General features: G+C 40.7%; 1 protein-coding gene across 1 annotated transcript; it reads right to left on the bottom strand.

Annotated features, from left to right (window-relative positions):
* Positions 1-5366: 5366 nt before the first annotated feature.
* Positions 5367-19071, bottom strand: LOC6557740 (alpha-protein kinase 1). The gene is made up of 3 exons (XM_032743292.2): positions 18932-19071; positions 9362-9585; positions 5367-9310 (listed from the first exon to the last, which is right to left on the bottom strand). Exons 2-3 carry the CDS (start codon positions 9569-9571, stop codon positions 5546-5548), a joined length of 3975 nt encoding a protein of 1324 aa, XP_032599183.1. The 5' UTR covers positions 9572-9585; positions 18932-19071; the 3' UTR covers positions 5367-5545.
* Between the last annotated feature and the right edge of the window lie 712 nt (positions 19072-19783).

Raw genomic sequence — 19783 nt, forward strand, 5'->3', positions numbered from 1 at the left:
CAATTTTTGATAAATGCTCACTTACAATCAAATGAGAAATGGTGGTAGGACTAGGAGTGGGGTAGGGTTGGGATTTGAGGGACTTGTTTTTTTGCAGTTATTACTGCTTTTGATTCTGGCTCTTTGATCATACATAGTTAGTTCTCTTTTGTTACACATTACATATATATATAAATATAAATAATTACTTATAAGTTTTGGGTTTTTCACACATAGTTTTACATAATAACAAAGTTTGTTTTTTTTTCTGAAGAGTAAAATGTTAAATATAATATATATTTATATCATATATATATATATGTATATTTGCCAATTGCAAAATAAATTGTTTGTTTTGATTTTTCATATTTAATATAATTTTTTGATTTTTGCTCGTGGTTTTATTTTGATTCCATGCTCGTCTCCTGCTTAACTCAACATCGTTTTAATAATAAATTTTCAATGCAAATCTTGCTTACAACTAAATGCTATTAAGAATTTTGATTTTGATCTCGTTTTGATTTGTTTTTTTTTGTATTTTTTTGTGTGTTTTGTGTGTTTACTTAAGTCTAATAAAATGGTTTTGATTTTTCTCCAGCACAACAGACTTTTTGTGTCTGCGGCCAAAATTTTGATTTATGCTCATTTAAAGGTACGTTGCAAGTTCTTTGTAAAATTGTTTACTTAACCATTTACATATGTAAGTATGTATATATACCTACACACATACTTTCTCTCTATATATATATATATGTATATAATTTTTAATGTTATTTTTGTCAATTTTGATTTGTGCGCTCTTTGTGTACGAAAACTGAATTCACGATGTAAAAGAAATATTAATAAATTAAATAAAAAAAACATAAACGTGCCCAAGCCTAGCCTCAATATTCGATATTGAAATTGGCAGATTTGTAATAATGTTATTTCGCTTAATGGCTGCCACGCTTAAATTTGCATACAGAATTTGGCAAATGGTGCAGAATATTTTTGCCAGAAATCACATTGCATAATCGCAGCGAGGAGTGGAAAGAGGAGTTCTGAGATGGGGGTTGTTGTGCTGAAACACCCTTGGAAAAAACGTCACGAGACCCGTCGCGATGTCAAGTAAATTGCATTTTTCATTTTTCACATATTCTTGCATTTATATTGCATTTTCTACTGCACACACACACACACACATTTTTAAACATGCAAATTGTGGCAGCACCCCCGGGCGGAAGCGGGTCGCCCCGCTGTAACACACGGACAACTTTTTGGCAATTGTTTGCCGTAAAAATGTTGTTGGCCCAGGATTACGAGGACAATGCCAAATGCCAGTCCATTATAAATTGCCATAAAAATTCAATAGAAAATATAGGAAAAAAGGCAGGCAGCACACAATTTGCATGGCGAGAGATGAGGAGGGTGCACAATTGGCAGACTTCCTTGAGGGTTGCAGCGTTGCCACGAAACCGTGGATAACTAATATTTATAGAAAGTATATACTCAATAGTTGTATCTTTAATTGCAGCAGCCAGCAGTGAGAGTATCAAATGTCCTCTCCGTAATCAATGAGATGAAATTTGCATTGGACACGTGACAAATAATTAACGGACATGCTCACCGGCCGACGAGGGGTAGTATCAGACGGCCACTCGGCATATACACTTAGCGAAAATAATAATATATCGGAAACTAGCTTTGCAAAACAAAATAACCACCGATTTGGGTCAGTACTCATCTCAAAGTACACTGGGAGTAAGAATGTTGGGTTTTACTAGAAAAACTTAAGTCTAATTTTTTTTGAAATGGGTGAAGCTATAAAATTCCCGAATATTTTTGAAATGGGTGAAGCTATAAAATTCCCGAATATTTTGGACATTTAGTAATTATAAATATGTAATTGGCATTTTTGTTAAACATTTTTCGAAGTGTATGCACATTTTTAATCAATTGTTATGTAGCTTGAAGATTTATATGGTTTTGTTTAGTTTTTGTAATATTTTTTACTACCAGCAGCACCGACAGCTGCATAATTTGAATTTTCCATGGAAAATGCTCTGCTTGACCCTCACAGCGGCTGCATTTGACCGTTCTGAGTTTTTCCCTTTTACTACTTTCTATTTTTTATTATTCAATTTTTTTTTTTTTGGTTATCGCATTTCTGCTTTTTGGTTTTTTTCACTAATCATTTGGAGGGTATTTTTTAAGCAAATAGACTAATCAGCGTCTGCGTGGGGGTTGTGCCGGAAACGAAACTCACTTTTTATGAGGGTGCCGTTTTAGTTGTTTGCCTGTGGCAACATTGATAACAAGCCGCACTCGAACTGGAACTCAGACTTAGATCCGAGACAGCAGCTGTTAAATATTTTTAAAAATGCATTAACATGTTCTCAACTGCGCCTAGCATTGTTGACAAATTGTGCTTCGAAAATTTAATCAAATATCAATTTAATAATTTGTTCTCAAAGGCGTTCAGCCGGCATAAGTTGTAAGTAAGGGGCCCCTATACGAAATCAGAACACTCAGTTCTTTAAAGTACAAATAAAAAGGTCTGCAATTGCGTGTGTGAGAGTCAATTGACGGCAATCAATGACAGTATTTTTTATGGGCTGCGATAAGATTAAAAAGTCGTATGGGTTTGCGGTGAATAGTATTTCACACCCGGGTCTCAATTCTGGCACGCTTCGGACCTAAGGCTTGGGCAATCAATCAATTGGAAATCAAGAAAATAAATAAATGAAATTTTAAGTTTAACAAATACATGTGTTTATTAATATATACAGTACAAAATAAGATTTGAATTAAATTATGAAAATAATTACGTTTAATTGTAAATGAAAAATTATAAGCTATTCTTTATATAGTTATTTTATTTGTATTTATTTTTCGTTTAGCCTATTTTTGTTGTCATTGGTTTTAAGTGTTCAACAGCGACGAAATTTGCTAAAAGGCACGCAGCATTTTAAAAAACACACGTTTTTAAAAAATAAAATTAAAAATAGCAAGATTTACGTCGCTGCTTAACTGTGGCATATTTTGATCGATTATTACTTTTATTTGATTCATTTATTTATTTATTATTTTTTACTTTTCTATTTCTCAGGCTAACCCTCTTTTCAGCTGCACATTTTTGTAAAGAACAAACGCCTTAAATACTACAAAATAATGTACAAAAATGTGACAGAAACTGAAAAGTCAGCGAGCCTGATTTTATATTGTAGTTGTGCTTGTATATGTAGTACTATATCATCTATAAGGTGGGGTGCTGTAACGGCCAGGCCATTCAGCTGTTCCCCAACTTTGACTAGATTGAATTTGTGTTTAGTTTACGACTAGCTTCGTAATTTGGTCAGTTTTTATGTGCGTTTTGGGAATGCGTTTTTTTTCTTCTTTTTTTTTGGATTTTTTTCGTTTGGAATGTTCCACTTACAATTAAAACTAAATAATAAATACTTTTAACTAAAAACTAAAGGCTAATCAATATAAATTGTTGTGCGTTTTCGCTGTCATTTGGTTTTTGTTTCTTGTGTATGGGTTTTAGTGTTGGTTTCTTTGAGGTAAATTCACTAAAAATTTCATTTACTTCTGCTCTATAAGTTGCAGTTTAAAGTTTATAAGCATAAATGTTCATATTGTTATATAAATTCATTTATTTAAATTATTGTTTTCAAGTCCGTCTGAGGTAGCATTTATATATGTTTCACTTGTTTTTTACTTTCTTTAAATGTTTTATATTTATTTATATTTTAGTTATTTTTTTTAATTTTATTTAGTATTTAAAAAGTACTAATATGGTCATTGTACTTTTGCCCTGAGTTGTTCGTGTTTGCCTGCTTGCAACAAAAAAAACCTTGACTGGCGCCATTTTATTAATTTTTCTCACACTGTATCGGTTCTTTTAAGTACTACATCAAATAGTCCCTATATGGGTGCATTGTTTTAATCATTTTTTGCGCTCTATGTACAGTTAGTGTGTGTCTGTGTGTGTGTGTGTGTTTTGGCATAGGGTGTACTACGTTATAAATATGCGAAACAGAATAATTAGGAATGTAGTAGGCTATAGAAAGATTATATTCGCTTGAAAGTTGTTTCAAATAGATGTTCTAAGGTTTAAATTAAAATTGAAGTTAGAGCAGAAATAGAAAAATTCGTAAATACTCATAATTATCTACAATATTTAGGTTAAGAATGTGTTTGTACGGAACTGTTTTGAATATAAGCACACCCATCTTTAAAACTTGTTTTATTACTTAGCTCTACACCACCGTCCTCAATTTTTTGATTTTTACTACTTTCGCGAACCGTTTCGCTAAATTTTTGATTTTGAGCAAATTTGTGCATAAAATGTTCTCCTTTATATGCTGAAGCTTGAATGTGTATCGTCTAGTTTTGTAGGTATAACTAGTTAGCACTACTATATTATCCCAAATCCCAGCCATTTATGTTATTGTAATTTTAAGCTGCATGGCTATGGCTACTACGATATATGTTTGGTTATATATGTATGTATATATCCGCTAATTGGAACCCACACGCCTAAAATCCGACCTGCCTGTCTCCCTCTCTCATTCTGACATCCCCATTCTTTTGCGACTTATGTATTATGTACGTATTTAAATTTTCTTTGACTAAGTTACCTCGTTTCCCTTCCCGTTTACGATACGTTAATGGCTTTTTTAAAATTACTATTACGCATAGGAACTTTGATATTAATCACTAGAGATATAGATATATGTATTTTATGGTATGTTATGCAATGTTCAATGTTATTCATTTTTCATGCTTTTCCTTCATGTTATCGGTTATGGATTTATAAAAAATATGCTTTATTTTTTTTTTTAGCACACAGTGTTGCCAGCTGAAACGGACTTGTTATTGTTTGTTTATAAATGTTCGTTTGATGTTTTAGTTAGTTAGTTTCGGGTTCCATGTTATACACAAAACGCATTCTCTTTTTAACTATATTTGTTTGCCACAAAATTACAGATTCGTAGACACGTCTGCAGTTTGCTGTAGCTATAGTTTTTTTTTTTGTATTTTTGTATATAAACTTTACTTTACTTTAATGAGCTCAACTAATATGCGCACTCAGTCTTTTGTAGTTCCACTATTTTGTCTTGTCTTCTTGTCGGTTCACGGGCTGGGGGGACTGGGGACGATTATTGCTAGCCAGCACTGTGGCCAGCTGTCGTTTTCGTTTTATAGCTCAGTAACACTGTCTGCAATGTGACACTTAATCATCAGATTAATCCTTTAATAGAGTATCAATGTTGTCAATGGAATTTCATGAAGAAACTTTTTTTGCTTAGTAAAAAAGTTTCCTGCTTCGAATTGAATATTAATTTAAAACAGTTAAAAATATAGCTATTTTTTGAACTAGTCATTTTTCAAATATGATGCACTATTTTCTTCGATTAATCTTTTGATTAAGCCACAGAACTTAGGCTTGTGTAATTGAGCTATAAATATGGTAAATGGTTCTAAAACAAAACTGATGGAATTTAACTTACATACGCTGGCAACACTTGAGTGTCGTGTGTTGAATTGTTTATCGGGTTCATAGCCCAATCTCTGGACTCGCTTAGGCTGGTGTCAGCCTAAAGCTTAGTGTTGTCGATTCGGAGGCCCGCACTCGCACCGGCAAATAGACGAGTGCTGGCGCAAACAAGCCCTCGGCATCGGCGTCAGCGGGTGCCAAATGGAAGGCCTGCATCTGATATGCCTCCTCGGCCTTGTCTGGCTGTGCATAGCTGGCGGGTTTACCACTGCCATTGGCCAGATCGCTACACATCTCAAAGGGTGAAGTGGCCGCCGAACGTTGAGCGCCAAGGCCGTTGGGCGTTCCGGGCTTGGGTGAGGTGGTGATGGTGGTTGTGTTGGTGTTGGTGGTGCTGCGTCGTCGTGGTATGGGAGTTACTGTCGCGGATCGGACTTTGGGTGAGCCAGCAACAATTGCAACTGCACCTGGTGAGGGTAACGTTGTGGGCGTAGTCGTGGGCGTGGCTGTCTTTGAGTTGCTGTTGTTGGTGGTTAGGTTCGTGGGTTCGATCTCCACATCGGCACGCTCTTTGCTAGGCTTGGTTCTAGCCTTGCCCTGTACCAAGGCAAAGGATCTGTCCCTGTCGTTGCGTGGCAGTTCCGCCTCGGCGCCCACATGGGTCTCCTCAGTGTTAAGCAATGCGTGCGAGCGTTCGTGTATAAAGAGGAATGCATAATAGGGCGTGGTGAACGGACACAAGGAGCACTGGTACTCCTTGAAGCGCGGCGTCTGCTCAAACATGCCAGGAAGCGGCAAGGGAAGCGGCATCCCTTTGGGCAACTGCATCTGTCCAAAGAGCTGCTGTTGTGCATTCTGCAGCGCCTGTGCGAGATTATTGGCGCCAGTCGGATTACCGTTGGGTATCTTGAGCGTGGGACTGTTGGGCTTGCTGCCGGTAGAGCTGGGTGGCTGCTGTTGTTGTAATTCCAGCTCACGCAGCTTCTCCACACCTGCGGCTCCATGTTCGTTCATCAGATGAGTTCTCAACCACTTGGCGCTGCGGAACTGACGTGCGCACAGTGGGCAGAGCTCATTAGTAGCACTAGAGTCGCTGGGGAGTGTTGTTAAATTCACCTCCGGCTCCAGCAACTGTTGCTGCTGCTGTTGTTGTTGCTGCTGTTGGGCATCTGCTTTAATACCGTTCTGTGCGCTGTTTTGGCCACGTGGCTGGGGTAGTGGCGCTCCATCCTCGATAATCCCATGCGTATTGTGTTTGTGCACGCGTAGGAAGTACTTGCTGCACAGCTCCTTGTTGCATATGTTGCACACAACGCCGCCAATTTGGGCGCCATTCTCGATCTCAATGCCGTGCATGCGCTGCATGTGCGTCTTCATGAAATACTTGTTGCACAGCTCCTTGTTGCAGATCTCACAGTAGCTGGACGTCGGAGTGATCGTATAAGCGCCCCGTGGTGGTCCTGGAGGAGCACCGGCAATCGGAGGAACTGTTGCCCGTTCCGGCGTGTAAAAGCCCTCGCGCAACGGACTGCTGCTGCTGGTTGGGATGCGGCCCAGATGCACCTCGGCGATATGTTGCTTGAATTCCTGACTGTTGGCAAACTCACGCTCGCACGGCTGGCAGCGCAGCTCATTGGGCGTGGGCGTGGCAGCCGCAGCTGCTGTCGGTGAACCGCCACCCGCCGGCGAGAGCTTAAGCGGCAACTGTTGTTGCTGTTGCTGGTAGAGCATGGGGTGTCCTTCGGGCAACAGCTGACTAGCGTGTTCCGTCATGAGATGCGCACGTAGTGCATATTGATGCTCCAGCTCGCGTCCGCACAGATGACAGGGGAGCGGTCTCTTGCCGTTGAAATCGTTGAGCTGCTGCAGCATCGATTGCAACTTTTGGAGATTCTGCAATCCCATCACTGAGTTGTCGACCTTTTCTGCTGGCATCGACTCATCGTAGGGTTCCAGCTTGATGCGCTTGCTTGGCTGCTCCTCGAGCAACAGCTCGTCTTCATTTTGATTCTCCTGCTCTGGCTGCTGTTCATGCTCCGCCGCCGCCTTGGCCAGCATTAGATTGAGCGGCATAAAAGGCCAGCCGGCAGGCATTTGTGGCTGCTCCTCTTTGCCGCCCAGCTGCAGATCCTCGGGTGGCACAAACACGCCGTGCCGCTTCCATTTGTGCGTGCGCAGGAAGTATCTGTTCGCGTACTCCTTGCAGCACAGCTCGCAGAAAGCCTCCGGCAGCAGTACACCCAATCGTCGTAGCTTGTCCGGAGCACAGTTTGATTCACGTGCCTGCTGCTGCAGCTGTGCTGGCAGCTTGCGCGGAGGTGGCGCAAACGAAAGCTCTTCCTGCTCGAGTGTGAAATCCTCGCGGAAACCATCCGGCAACTGATACGGCTTTATTTCAGACACGGACTGCGTATCCGCCAGCGGTTCTAACTTTACAGGCTGCGCTTGGACTGGAGATTGCCGCTCATTGGGGCTGCCGCGACGCGGTTGGGGCGTTGGTGAGGCAGTGGGCGTGGCCTGCTCGTGCTGCTTGGCGCGATGGCGACGCATGGCAAAGATGTTGGTAAAGCGCTTGGAACAGATGTCGCAGTGTACTGCTGGTGGTGCTGGTGGTGTTAGCTGTGGCTCTGGTTTTTGTGGTGGTGGTGGTGGCACCTCGCGCGGCATTTGCAGCTGTTGAAACATGGAAGTGGAGCTGCTGCTGCTACTACTGACGTTGTTGTTGCTGTTGTTGCTGCCATTGTGGTTGTTGTTGCTGTTGCTGTTGTTGTTGTTGTTATTGTTCATGTTGCTGATATTGTTGTTTGGCGTGCTGGCCAAATCACCGGCAGGATCAAAGATACCATGCTTGTTGGCCTTGTGCGTCTTGAGAAAGTATTTGTTGCAGAACTCCTTGTTGCACAGCTCGCAGTAGGCTTCAGGATTAAAGATGCGCAACGGCGGACGATTGAGACCCTCGACGCCAGGAAAGCCAGGCATACCCAGTAGTGGCCAGCCCAGAGCAGCTGCCTCTGGGGGAAACGCAAAAGCAGGCGGCATGCCCGGAAGTCCTGGCTGCTGTTGATGTTGCTGCTGTTGCTGATGATGCTGTTGTGCCATTGCCTGCAGCCAGAGTTCGTGCTCCTTGTTGTTGTTGCTGTGGCCATTCGTCAGCTCTAGCTGCTGTTGCTGCTGCTGTAGCTCCAGCTGGGTGGGACTATCAGCACGTTCCAGCTTTACTTTAATCGAAGATAACAAATCCATGGGCTCGTCCGTGGCCAACTGTTGCTGCTGTTCCTGTTGATGCTGCTGTTGATGATCCTGCAACATGTGCAAACTGAGCTTGAACTCCGTCTCAAAGTTCTCGCCGCACTGCTTGCAATAGGTCTGATAGGGGTTCACCAACGATTGATCCTGTTGTTGTTGCTGTTGTTTTTCCTCCGCATCTGATATGTCTTCTGGCTGCAGCTTTTGCTGCTGCAACAGCTCGAATGTCTCCTTCAGCTTCTCAATGGATTTGGGCAGAAGCATTTTCGACAGTTTCTCCTCGTAGTCGACAACAGCATTTGGCGCCGTCTCCGCTGCCCCCTCTTCCGTCTCGCCACCGCTCAAATTGAGCGCCTCCAGACGACTGGGATTGTGTTGTTTGCGTCGCTTTTTTGCCGCATCGTTCAGTGCCTCCAACAGTTGCAGCTGCATGGCTGCTGCATTTGCTGCCGCTGCTGCCATCGCGGCCATTGCCGTTGAATCCGCTTCCCCGTCACCGTCAGCCTCGTCCTCGATGATGTCTGCTTCATTTGTGCTGCTTCCCGGCTTCGACTTTGGCTCCGTGTCCAGAAGTAGTTGTTGAGTGGGTGACATTGTTGATGTTGTTGTTGCCGCCGCTGCTGCTGCTGCTGTTGTTGTTGTTGTGGCTGCTGTTGTTGCGTCTGCTGTGGCTTCATTTGGCTGCAATGTGTGACTGTTACTGTTGTTGTTGTTGTTGCTATGGTTGTTTGTGTTGCTGCTGCTGTTGTTACTGCTGCCGCCGCCGCGATTTGTGTTGAGTGTGGATGAGTTGGAGACATCGGAGAGCGCAGTGTCTTCGCTGCTCAGATCTGGCGGTGGGGTGGCATATATGGATGCGGCCATTTTGGATGATATTACTGTGTACAAAATATACGAAAACAACATGCAGAGAAAAATAAGAGCAATGTTTTAATTAAAGAAGCCCCAAAAACTAATTGGGTGTCTAAAGTTGCAAGGAAGCTTAAGCATGCCAGCTGGAATACGAGCAATACGACAGGGGGGTTTTATTGGGTTTAACTCTCTAACTGGTTGTGTGGGTCACATGTGCTACTGATAGGAGGAGCGAAAGGAGACGGGTTGTCGGGCTTGCGGTGGGGTGGCCTACGGTATGAATAGCTTAAGGCTAAAATCGTGCTAAGCTCCTCGTGCTCCTACTCCAACTCCTACTTTTGCTTCCTGCTTATGTAGTAAACTTCCATTCAATTTTATTTCTATTTGCCACAAAAAGTATGTTGCCAAAAAATTTTGTTCTACCTACCAGAATATATATATATTTACACACACGCACACTAGTTCAGACACACCACACACACACACAGAGACACACACACACGCGCATCTGGCATACAACATTTTGTGTCTCATTTCCTTATGCGCTTAATTTCATTTTTCTTTTGCTTTTGCTTTACGTTCGGTAATTTTTTTCTTCCGTCCAGCACTTTTTCATTTTTGTGCAAATTCTATGAAAAATTTTTCCATTATGTACACAAATACATGCGCACATCTCCAACATACTTACATATATAAATATATATGTGTATATATATAATATATATAAAAGTTTTTGTGAGCCTGATATGCGCCCATCTGCCACCCACACACACATCAACCAAAACACACACACACACACTCACTCATACACTTGCAACCCCATTGCCGCACACGAAATTTATACAAAGTCATCCGATTTAAGGAATACAAATTTTGCTTATTTTCTGAGGCCAACACACACAAACTTTTTCTCCCGCCTCACCCACAATACACACAAGCAAATACATACACACATACATACACACACACACACACTTATACAGTGTAATATTTGCCAACCAGCCACCCCTCCCCACCACCCACAATTCCCCCTCTGACACCATCACTTGAACTTGCGCATAAAACTTATAAAAATTTTCTTCAACATGACTTGGTAAAATAAATTTGATTCTCAAGAAAGCAAAAGGAAGCCGACAACGACACGAAGACGGCCCAAAAGTGGGCGGTGGGTGGTTGAGGGAGGTGGAAGGGGCAGACGAACAGGCAGGACAGGCTGCCTGGCAACCGTATGGGGCTGGGGTGGTGGCCGAGGCAAAGGCAAAAATGTCGAAATAAACCCAAAAAAAAAAAGAAGAAAAATAATTTTTTTCCCCATTTCTCGACTCCAGAAGGCAGAAGAAAAATATTCTCAACTATGCTGCAGACATAAATTAAGTTTCCATGGTTGGAAATTGGTTCTCTCGTAGATTTTGTTGCCGTTTGTTGTTGCTGTTGTTGACTTTGCTTTTATACAATTTCTGCAATGAAGGCAAAACCCCTCCACCCGCCCACTTTTCTACTTTGAGGAGTTAAGCAAAAATGCCTGCCAAGATGTGCGCCACATTTACGTGTGTGTGTGTGTGTGTGTGCGAGTGGGTGGATGGGTGAATGTGGTTGGGATTTTTATAAAGCCTAAGGTAGTTTGATGGTATTTTATTTGATTTTTTGCGCCAGCGCTTCGTCTACTTAAATGAAAATGGCAAAGGAGCCGAGTGTAGACAGGACTGGTACTTAACCATATATCAAACTGAGATACGAACCTAAACAAACCTCGACTAATTGGCAAACATAATAATGTACTACATATATTATAAGAGTTCAAGTGCTAGGTGCACACTTTTCAACACGTACTCATTAATTTTGTAGCACAAGGCTCACTCGATGTATTAAATCATAAGCTCACTTTTTAACCAAGCTAAGCTTATCAGTTTCTTCAGATATTTAACGATTTTTGTTCAAATTTTGTTCACGTTTCTTTTCGTTTCGTTCACTTTTGTTCAGGTTGCGCGGGCTGTTTATTAAGTTGCTGGCGCATGCGCACTTCGCTGCTGCTGCTCGTGTCCTGCCAAGTGGCGCGCTCGTTTTCAACTGCCGCATGACGCAGCACAAACTGAAAACAGCAGAAAAAACTGTCAAATCGCCGGCGTAAACAGTTACAAGCGCAAAATCAAAACAGCAATAACATTGATACTAAAATCACACACACACACACACACACGTACACTGGCACAGATACAAATGTATCAATGCACACCCCGCAACACATTTGATAGTTTTCCCTACTCGCACACACACACACAGAGATAGTGTCTCTACCCACAGTATTTTTTCCGAATGGTTTGCACCCAAAAAAACCTCAATAAAACACCCCAAAATATCAAAAATCAAATAATTTCCCTTAAAAAAAATATACACACACAGCAACAACAATAACGCGACAATAACTGAGCGTCGCTGCTCGGAAAACCATTATTGCTCCGCCCCTTTTTTCAACTTTTCACTAACCACCACACATAAGCGAACACACACACACACATACTCACTCACACATACATACACATGAGCAGACTCATAACAGTGACTTTTTTCCGTGCTCGTGCCAATTTATCATTGTTCGATAGTTTTTCAATTTGCTTTTCCAGCTACTGTTGCTGTTGTAGTTGCTATTGTAGTTGTTGTTGTTGTTCCTGCTATCGCAGTTATTGCTCCCAGGCGCATTTACTACATACATTTTTGTTATTCTAATGTATTCAACATTTTGTGACTTTGTCGCGACATTCCGGGAGGGTTCGCCCCGATGCCATGAGATTATTTGGGTATATTCTTGAGACACACTTTTGTTGTTGTTGTACTCATGCTCGTACTTATTGTATTCATATCTTGAACTGAGTGCATTTGACAAGTTTCATTCATGTTTTCGTTGTTGTCTGCGTATGACTGAAGTTCTGAACCGGATCTAATTGTAGCAATTGTGCCTCTCTCATGCGCAATCTTGCCGAGCACACATCTCACTTATATATGGCCTTAAGTAATTGCCATCTTGGCATGTGGGGTCTTTGGAAGAGGGATAAAAATGACTAAAAGCATATCGTACACACCATGTCTCTGGTACAGTAGCAATTAAAAAGGAATTAAGAAAGTGGAGAGCGAAACACTCATCTATATTTCAAGAGTGTGGCGAAAATATGCCAGACCTTTATATAAGGACTAGGTAACTTAATAATATAATCATATTAATCCTTTTTATAATCATATTAATCCCTTTTAAATTATTGAACTCAAGTTGAAGCATATTCAGATCTAAATGATTTTTATCGTGTGTAAAAAGTTTCATTTTGTGTTCAAATGGGTAAACAGATTTTCTGTTTTATTTATATTTTCTGTTTTATAAGTATATAAATATAAATAACATTTATTGTTTTGATCCAATTGTTACAAATTTCCAAACACATTCCACCTAAAATAGATGTCGATATAGCATGTATTCCCCTGGCATATCTAACGCAATGTTTGTGTTTTTCCTTACGGATTGATAGATTGATTTGACTTTACAAGATGCTCTCGTATGTGAGCAAGTGTGTGTCTCTCTCCTGTGTATGGTTACCACCCCTTTGCTCCACCAAACCCCCAACAGACACACACACACAACGGCAACCCGATGCCCCCGAGTATTTGACAGCACGAAAAGCGAAAGTGAATTGCCAGGTCGCCCCTGTCGTCTGTTTGTTCGTCTGTCTCTCTAGCGCTTGTCCTGCCACGCAACGAGTCGAATGTCCAATACTCGCACCGGTTTCAATTTAAAGACATGCGCACTGTATTCCCAAACAAATGGTTACTCGAGGGGGGTTAATGCTGCCTCCATGCATGCATCCATATTGGTCTCTCTCGCTCTCGGCACCGGCTGAGCGGCGGCTTTGTGGAGTCACACAGATATATGAGAGCATGTGTGTGCCGTTAAAGTCACAATCGCCGGTTGAACGAACCAGGCGAACAAAGTCGCCCAACAGCAGCAACAGCAACAGCAACAGCATTGGAAATTCATTGGTCCGTGTTAGAGTAATAGTCGGAGCGTGGAGAGCCCCGTCGTCCCAGTTGTCTGGCCATGTCTAGTGGTCAAGGTTTGCTATTGACTTTCACTTTTCACATGTCGGCCTGTCCGCTCTGTCGGCTTGTATGCTGACGGTGACGTTGCGGTCGCTATCGGATTCGGAATAGCCGATGCCGGCACTTTCGCTTTCGCATTTACTCACACGCTGCCAAATCGAGGTGGATGCGGGGCTACAGAATGGGGTTTTGCGATTGGGGTTGGGGACTTCAGTATTGGGTCAAGCGTTGGTAGGCGCATGTCTGTTGATGGACACACTACACGTGTGCGCTCGAAACGTAAACAAACGACAACAGCCATTAAAAAAGGCTGGCAGTTGAAAAGTAATTACTTTGGGTGCCAACTGTCAACCGCCCTCGTAGTTGGACGTTATAAAACAATCATTATGCATTTTAAAACTAGACGCATTGAACTACAGAACCACTGAACCGCTGTACCGCCTTCAACACACATGCAAACGGGTGTTGTTCCTCCCCCGGTTCGTGTAATTATGTATTGAAACTATTGTTGAATTCGGGTGCGTGCACCTTTGGACGAGGCTGCCGCCGCAAGATTTGATTGATATTTGTATATGGCTGTGGGCATGGTTATGCCCTTGTCGCGCATATGCCATACTTTATATGACACCCCCGCTCCAGCTGCAAATGTAATTATTATTTTTGTTGAAAATCAAATTGAAATTATTCGTGGCTCAAAATCAACCCCTGCCTGCTTCGTATTTCATGGTTTTTGTTGCGGGGGAGGCCAGTGTAGAAGTTCAGTTGATGGGTTAGGTTGTGCACTCTAAAATGTGTGCGACAAATTGATTTTGGAGTGAAGAGAGTTACGGGTGTTGTTATTATTTTAGTAATTGTTGAGTTGCAGATGCATTGGTGTTTGTTCATTTTTCCGTCATGCCAAAAGTAACAATAATTCTGACATATGAGATACTCTAGTGCATATCATACAGCCATGTCATATAGCCAAAATGTTGACAAACCTATGATGTATCCTTAATATATATTTTTTTCTCTAGACTAATTCTAATTCACTGTCGTTATATACCAGCCACCAGTAAGTCAGTGAATAAATTAGTAATATAAATTGCTTTTAGCTATTAGGTCAAGATACAACAAATTGAGATAAGATTCTCACACTAATTCCTTTTTTAGCAAAGTTTCTTTGCAATCAATACTAGAAATAATTACAAATATATTTAGATCAAGAAGGGAGAATGGTAGTAAATAACTCAAGTATACAAACCGATAAAGAACACCCTCACAAATGAGTGTACAATGTTCTTTACAGTTGATTTGGTAGCAGAATTTCTAACATTGCTTCTTAGTGTGCTCATTAGTATGAAATCTCATTAGAAACTAATGAAGGTACGTTGGCAACACAACTGCAATAACAACATCCACACACTTATATATATATATATATATATACACTCTCTCTCACCTACACACACCCAGGACACACGCTTCATAATACTGGCAATAATTTAGTATTCGCCTTTGCCTCGCTTAGTTAAATTTTTATATATATTTTTCCTCATTTTACTCTCGCATCTCAGTGGAAATGGAGAATGGCGGACAGAGTGAAAAATTAATTTCCCAGCATATTTGCTAAGGCGTATCGAAAGGAAAAGCCAATGAGAAAACTACTATTTCCATCTCGTTCGTGCACTAAATTTTTTCTATCAAATATTATTTGTACAATAAACTAAAATGAGTGACTGTATTCGTATATGAAAATGTATATGTATTCCATCCCCTGAGCGAATGAATGTGTGCTTATATGTGTGTGAGTGTGAGGGCATGATAAAATAAAAATACGAAAAATGTGGAAAAAATACAAGAAAAATTAATAATGAAACACACACACACACTAGCGCAGAGACAAGGACAAGCACTGTGTGTATGTATATATGTGTACATAAGCTAAGCCATTTGCGTGTGGGTGTGTGTGAGTGAGTGTGTGTGTGTGAGAGCGAGAGAGAGAGAGTGAGTGCGTGTGTGTCTTTTTTTTGGGTAAGGGGCGTCAGAAATAATAATCATTTTTATAATAATGCAAGTGTATCTGACCGGACGAACTGAACGCCAAGTTTTGCGTAATGGGTAGCTAAATGGAGGGGGGGTGGCAGGAGGAGGTATGTGGAAAGCCAGCGATCGTCATTATCATCATCGGCATCGTTATCTCGCACACAAGGCACCCACAGTCACCCCTGAAAGTATGCAGTGAAATACTTTCGAGAGCACAGGCAAAATCTATCTGAGAAATTTTCACAAACTATACGAAAAATAAGCAGCAACAAAAACAAATAAATTCCATAAATTTTTGCTGCTATGCTTTCGTCCTCGTTTCCTCCACACACACACACTCACACACACAAACATACACAGTAAAGGGGAAGTTTGCAATTTTATCACACACACCCACACACATACACCCCATTCTGTGTTGCCGACATGCAGCGACTTTATGAAACCATCAAATTATTTTCTTTTCCATTTCTGACACTCAAAAGAAACGCAAAGAAAGCAGAAGAAGGAGAACAAAAAAGGAATTACATGGTACGGCGCTAAACTTGTAGTAGAAAGGAGGCAAAAATATTATTTTCCAGTTACACACGGCTCTTCGTCTCAGTCGCCATGGCACATCCTTTACATTATTTTTTTCTGGCCATGCTGCTGGCTCAAAGTTTGTGCGACCACCACCCCTCCTCCACCCACAGCCCCCTCAAACCTATCTAAATGCCTGCGGGTTACTTTTTGCTTCTCTGTTGGTGTGTGTGTGTGTGCGTCTGTGTGTGTGTGTTGGTTTCTATGTGTATATGTGTGTGACCAGCTACTTCGTCTTATTCGAGTACGAAATTTTTATGAGAAAATGCCTGCCAGCTCTACTGTTTCTGGTTGAGTATCTGTGTGTGAGTTTGCTTGAGCAGCCCAGTTGGACCGAACTGCATGATATACATACTTTACACAGCCTGTCTTTTCGCCTACCTTTTATTTATTTACTCGACTAATATAAAAGATATACAAATATTTTTGAGAACCAAAAATATATTACTAAAAATTCCTCTGCAAGCTCATTTAAGAAATTATATTCTGATTATTATTATAAAAGTAATTTCCAACGAAGAAATCAAACTGAGATTTATTTTTAATGTGACCCTTTGTGTGCCTTTATCCTTTGGTAAGGTCTGTCGCGGCCTAACTTCTTGGCAGCAGGTCCAATTGGGTATCCCTGTTTCGGTGTGTGCGTCGAGTTATAAGCCTCAACTGTGCTGTATATCAAAATATTTAAAAGCAAATATAATATTGGTGGGGTAGCAGGCAAGCACTGGGCAAATGGGCAGGCCATAATAGAAAAACACTTAAGCAGCCGCCTAGTGGTCGTCTGGGGAGGGCAGAGGATGGCAGGGGGAGGGGGAGGGGGTGAATGACTGCCTGGCGCCTTGGTCTATACTATACGAAATATCAAAAGGCATACAAAATGTAAAAATATTAATAATGAGCCGAGCGCTGGCGCTCAGCAGACCACAACCGAACGGCAACGAAATAACGCAAATGAAAATGCGGCGAAAAATTGTGGAAATTTATTGATTTTAACTTTGAGAAGAGAGAGAAGCGAACAAAAAAAAAAAATAAAATAAAATAAAATAAAATGAATACTTCGACAACACATGCCAGAAATGATTGGTTGACGGTTTATCTGTCGCTTATATACACACATAACGGAAATAAATATGTATCTGTGTAAATATATATACACATAAATGTACTCATATGCATTATAACAAAATTGATTTCGATCTTATCGGGCTTATCGTTGAAATTTTTATATTTTTATTGGCGCTCGCATTAAAAATACTTAATCTCACAGCGGAGTTATTACTGAAACCCACCCCTGGCATTTGCGACGAGGCGACGAGCTGCTCTTTAATTATGTCCATATCGAAATTTTACTTTATCGCGATTTTTCTCATACTGCCCTTTTTTAGTGTGCGCCCGTTTGGTCGTTCGTATTATTATTATTTTTACGTTATTAGCACCCGTAGGGTCCTTGTGGCGTATGCGTAATGCGCGATAAAAGTCATGTGTGTGTGTGTGTGTGCGAGCGACTGTCAGCTAATGAGACTTTTTAATAAATTGCCCCACCAATTTTAGTACAATTTTCATTATTAATAAAAGTTTATGACATATATATCAGCTGTATGCATTTCAGTTGTATGTGTGTATGTGTGTGTGTTCAGCCATTGTTTTATAAAACAAGTATCAAGTATCGTTGGTTGAATAAGCAGTACTAGAAGATACCCTGTAACTTACTTTGTTATAAATATCGATCTACAAGAGATTTTGGCTCATTTTCGCCTTAGGTCCAACAATGAAACCAAAAAGTCAATTTGATAATAATTTTATCAAAGTTTATAAATGTTTTAAGCTTAGTACACAGTTAATCATTGAGTCGAGTATACCTCGCTCTGCCCGTTGAAAATATTATAAACATTTTATGATACCCTTTTTAGTCATTTTTATGAATACAGAGTAAAAGAAGAGTAAAAAAAACGCAAGCACACCAAATTTATTAGTCCAATTAAATTTCATAAGTTCCCGGATGTGTCTGTCTGTGTGTGTGTGTGTGTGTGCATGTGTGTGCGTCATAGCGACGCCAAAGTGCGTTGTGCATTAGAGCGCCCAAAAGTAGATAGCGTCCAAAAAAATAAATGATTATCTCTGCGAAATCTACGGTTAGGAGGAACCTTTAAAAATTTCTATCTTTTTGCAGCTCAACAGACGAACTTCTGGGTGTATAATATTTTATAATTATTAATTTAGAGTTGCGAGAATTATTCCTTTATTCAGTTGCTAGCCCAGATGCATGCATATTGTTTTGGATAAATATATGAGACTAAATATGTATGAACAAATATCAACTACACTAATATATTATATTTCTTATTATATTTTTAATAGTTATGTCGTGCGTTAATTTCCGTAAAGTGCTTCAAATCAATTTCAATTATCACATTTTCTATCTCAACTGGAAATTAACGGCACTTGCATAGTATCTAAGGGATCGATGCATACGAAAGCAATAAGCAAAACAGTTTTATAGTTATGCCAATTTGAAAAGCCAATTGTTTTAATTTTACAGTAAATTTTATGAGTAGCGTTGCCAATTGTTGTTTAGTTTTTTTTTTTGTTGGTTTTGTAGCAAGCAAATTTGAACAGCACATTATTTGACTAAGATTATATTTGATTTGCATCTTGATTAAGTTTTTGAGGCTTTGGCTTTGGACTCACAATGTCTCTAGTCAGAGAGCGCACCTTAATCCTACGTGTAAACTTATATGAAAATAAACGCGCAACGTTACGAGTTGTATTTTTCTGATCAGGATTATCAACGGCATTGTGTTAAACAGAAATACGATTGGCAACTCATAACTGGCTGGTATCAAAATTTGCAACATTTTACGTGGATGGCGAACGTTTTGATTTTTTAATTTTGTTTATTTCCTTTCCTTTATTTGGTTGTTGTCGTTTTTTGTTTACATTCGAAAACACTTTCAGCTCTCAATTTATACACTATCTTGGCCCAGCACTTTACAAGTGTTACATGGCTAAATCAAATCCTGCGAGATGACACATTATTCATATTCATTCATTTTCATTAAAACACAGGATGCACAGAATTCGGTCACTAAGAGTGGCATTCATTTCATATTTCTCATATTCGTATTTGGCTTGCTGTTGCTTCTTGTTGTCGTTGCTGCTGTTTAGTTGTTGTTGTTGTTGTTATTGTTGTTGTTGTTGAAACTTACAGAACTTGTACAGGGCGTTTCACTTATTTATCATACCGACAAGTCTAGCACGCCGTTGTGGTGGCCACGCGCGGCTACTTCTGCACCACTTACGCGTTTTCTGTAGACTGATTTGGGTTTTTCAGCTTTTCCGTTTGCTAGCCTGTCTCGGCTGTGCCCTAAAGGATGCACAAACTCCCACACAAGTGAGAGAGAGAGACACAGAGCGCAGGCAGTGCACGAGAGAGTATAAGCCAAAAAAAAAAAAATAAAAACAAAAAAACAACCACCACCAGCAACACCAACACCAAGAGCAACTCCACCTCCCCACCACCAACCCCTGCCACCAGCAGCA

This window comes from Drosophila grimshawi, unplaced genomic scaffold (genome assembly GCF_018153295.1).
Source record: "Drosophila grimshawi isolate 15287-2541.00 unplaced genomic scaffold, ASM1815329v1 contig_44, whole genome shotgun sequence".
In the NCBI taxonomy this organism is placed as follows: Eukaryota; Metazoa; Arthropoda; class Insecta; order Diptera; family Drosophilidae; genus Drosophila; species Drosophila grimshawi.